Source organism: Mandrillus leucophaeus, unplaced genomic scaffold (genome assembly GCF_000951045.1).
Source record: "Mandrillus leucophaeus isolate KB7577 unplaced genomic scaffold, Mleu.le_1.0 Scaffold282, whole genome shotgun sequence".
NCBI classification, from domain to species: Eukaryota; Metazoa; Chordata; class Mammalia; order Primates; family Cercopithecidae; genus Mandrillus; species Mandrillus leucophaeus.
Genome location: NW_012102943.1, coordinates 1,054,313 through 1,057,472, shown reverse-complemented (window position 1 = coordinate 1,057,472; position 3,160 = coordinate 1,054,313). Strand labels below are relative to the sequence as shown.

The following is a 3,160-nucleotide window of genomic DNA, read 5'->3' as shown; positions in this document are numbered from 1 at the left end:
GCCTGCCTCAGCCTCCCAAAGTGCTGGGATTACAGGCTTGAGCCACCGCACCCAGCCAAGAATCCACTTTTATATATACATAGAGAAACAACTACAATAATGTATACTACAATACTGACAATGGTTATTACTATTAGGTTATGGAGTCTTTTTTGGCTTCTCTTTATTTTCTAGTTTCTATAAAAGAATGTACTGCTAGTTATAAGAAAATGAGCTGGGGTCTAGCATCCTAAATCTGGAGAAGTAGCCGAGTTGGGCAGGGATCTGGCTCAAGGGTCCCTTAGCTATTTCCACCCGGGTTCTCTCTCTCCACTTCTCTCCTTTTGCGAAGCAGCTATCAGCAAGGCCCACCACTGCCCCCTGCTAGCGGCAATTGGAAGCACAGCCTCATTGGCAAATCAGGCACAGGCAGAAACATTCCCCGGAAGATCAATTTAGGGTTGGAGGACAGATTTGGGGTGACAGCTGAGATTAAAAAAAAAAACTCTCAGCAGCACACAAGGCTGTTCACAGTAATACTTAATAAACATCCGTTGAATGAGTGAATGAAATGTGGTCTCAGCAAGCCCCCCTAGTATCTGGCTGGGTTCTCAGTCTAGCCCCCATCCATGTGCCCACAATGCAGCTGAAATACCATACATTTAAATGTAACCCTGCAGCTTTTGACAACCATATTCCAAAGCAAGGGTTGGACAACTGGACAACAACAGCTACTTGATGTGGAAGCTGCAGGGGACCTTAACTGTACTGGGTCTTGGAGGATATTACTGTAAATGGAATTAAGCATAGACTCTGGAGTCAGGCAAGCCTGAGTTCAGATCAAACCACCACCACTTAGAAACTGTATCCTTGAATAGGTTAAGGAGCTTCATTTTCCTCTAGTAAAAAGGGGGAACATAAAAACGTACAGAATAATCTTGGCATCGTAGTATGCATTCTAATAATTATAATTACAGTTCTGTAACTGTCAGGTTCCAGCTCAGATGCTGTTGTAATATACCACACTTCTGTTATGGGACCTGGGAACAGAAAAGTTGGTTCCCTCTCAATCCATCAGTGCTCTTTTTAACTCACCAACTATAAAATATGGGGGCTGGATTCACAGTCGGTGGTATCTGTTCCCCAACATCTCCGGACACAGCTTTTGGGGGCGGGAGGATGAGGCAGGCAGAAGAGATGGAGACATGGACCTGGGTCAAGCTACTGGGTGCTGGGATCAAGGTGCAGGTCAGTGGGGGACAATGCACTGGCCTCAGTAGGGACTGCCCAGCCACAGGAACCCTCAGGGAAAATGAATTTGGGGTTGTCCAACTTCCGTAAGAAGCCATTTCCAAACCTCAAGCTCACTAGGCTAAGGAGCAGGGCAGAAGCAGAGCAGCCAAGAGACTCCTAGAGAACCCTTTTCCCTGCTATTCATTCAACAAATATTTATTGAGTACTGATCATGTGTTACTTTGGATATATTAGTGAACAAAATGAAGAGTCCAGCCCTTGAGGAACTTACTTTCTAGGCTTGTCCCAGGACACTCCCTCCAATCTCAGTCCCATTTTACAGATAATAAACCAAGACCTTTAGCCCCCTTCTCAGCAAGTTCCCAGACCAGCTCTCTAGGGGTCAATTCTACTGGGGCCACTGACTTGTGTGACTTTCAGAAGTCATTTGTCCTTTCTGGACCTCCATTTTCCCACTGTAACATCAGGGCTTTGACCTGGGTGATCTGCAGGTCCCTGCCAGCTCTGAAGGTCCTGCTATTCCCCTAGGAAATGTCAGTAATACCAGCACCACACTCCTAAACCTCATTTCTGTAGTCTAAGTATCAGCCAATCAAACCAACCACGCCCCTGCCAGAAGCCTTCACTTGCAGACAGGGCCTGGTGTAGACACGCATAAGCTGGACCTACTTCTCAGGGACACCCAGCAGAGGTGACTGGGGTGGGCTGGGGGTCTTACCTGGGCATCTTCCCGTGCCTGGTCCAGGTTTTCTCCTCCCTCCTCACGATTCCCCTGCAGCAGAAGCAGCAAGAAAGGTCAGTCCCCAAGCATCGACCCATCTCCATCTGTGCATCACCACACGCCTTGCTCATTTTCACCTCTCTGAATGCTCTTCCTCATCAGTTACACAGGGATGAAAATCCTGCCTCCATAAGTAGGCTGTTGTGGTCATTAACTGAGAATGTGTGCAAGGCGCTCAGCACCAATGCCCGACACACAGGAAGCTCTCAGTAACCATCAATGAGGGTCTGCCATTTTTGTTATGGGAATTCAAGAGATGGTGACAGAAGCTCCCAGGTAACAACACAGGAGAGGGTCACCCACATGGCTTTGGTGTGTGAGCTGGGGGCCCAAAAACCCAGGCCAAGGGCCACCAGGGAGGACTGTCTGGAGAAGGTGGCACCACGCCAGCTCTGACAAGTCAACACCAGGGGTAGGTGGTGGGACTCTAAGGAGGCAAGTGGGGAGACACTCCCTCTCCATCAACTCCTTCTAACTCCCCTGTACCCTCCACTCAGTGAACCTTCCCTTCCTCCCAGGCCTCCAGATGGGCAAGTAGACCTGAGGCCCAAGAATTCACTCACCGTGGCCAGAGAAATGAGGATCCTCCTGAAGTGGCCGGATGTGTCTGAGCTCAGAGCATCCTCCAGGGACTTGTGATAGTCTGAGACAGAGAAAGGAGGTGTGGGTAGCTGCTGGCCAAGAAGGATTTCGTTGTGGGGAGGGAGGTCCAGGAAACTCAGGCTTGAGCCAGGGCAGTATTGGCAGGGGGAGGTGGGAATGAAAGGGTTTGTAACTGGCTCAGGGGGGCATCCAGCCATCCTCCTGCTGATTTTGTAAGACAATGGGCATTCTCATCAACCCATCACCTCCCCTCCATCTCCTCGGCGCTGTGCCACTTGAGGTCCCATTGCATCTCGCCTTTAATATTTAACAGCCTCTTAAGTCACCTCCCTGTTGTCATTCTCTCTTCCATCTTCCCTCCTGCATGGCAGTTGCTAAACCCAAAAGCAGAGCTCTGACTATGTCACTCATGTACTCAAAAATTCTACCATTTTAAAGCTGCTTATAAGATAAAAAATTTAAACTTTTTTTTTTTTTTTTTTTTTTGAGACAAGGGTCTCACTCTGTCACCCAGGCTGGAGTGTGGTTGGTATGATCAAGGCT

General features: G+C 48.6%; 1 protein-coding gene across 2 annotated transcripts in view; it reads right to left on the bottom strand.

Annotated features, from left to right (window-relative positions):
• Nucleotides 1–3,160, bottom strand: part of ANXA6 (annexin A6) — a 74,572-nt gene that overhangs the window by 18,476 nt on the left and 52,936 nt on the right. For both annotated transcript variants that reach the window (XM_011985305.1, XM_011985306.1), the window contains 2 exons: nt 2,578–2,657; nt 1,952–2,005 (listed from right to left, as the gene is read on the bottom strand). In XM_011985305.1, coding sequence (XP_011840695.1) covers nt 1,952–2,005; nt 2,578–2,657 — 134 coding nt within the window. The remainder of the gene's footprint in view (nt 1–1,951; nt 2,006–2,577; nt 2,658–3,160) is intronic.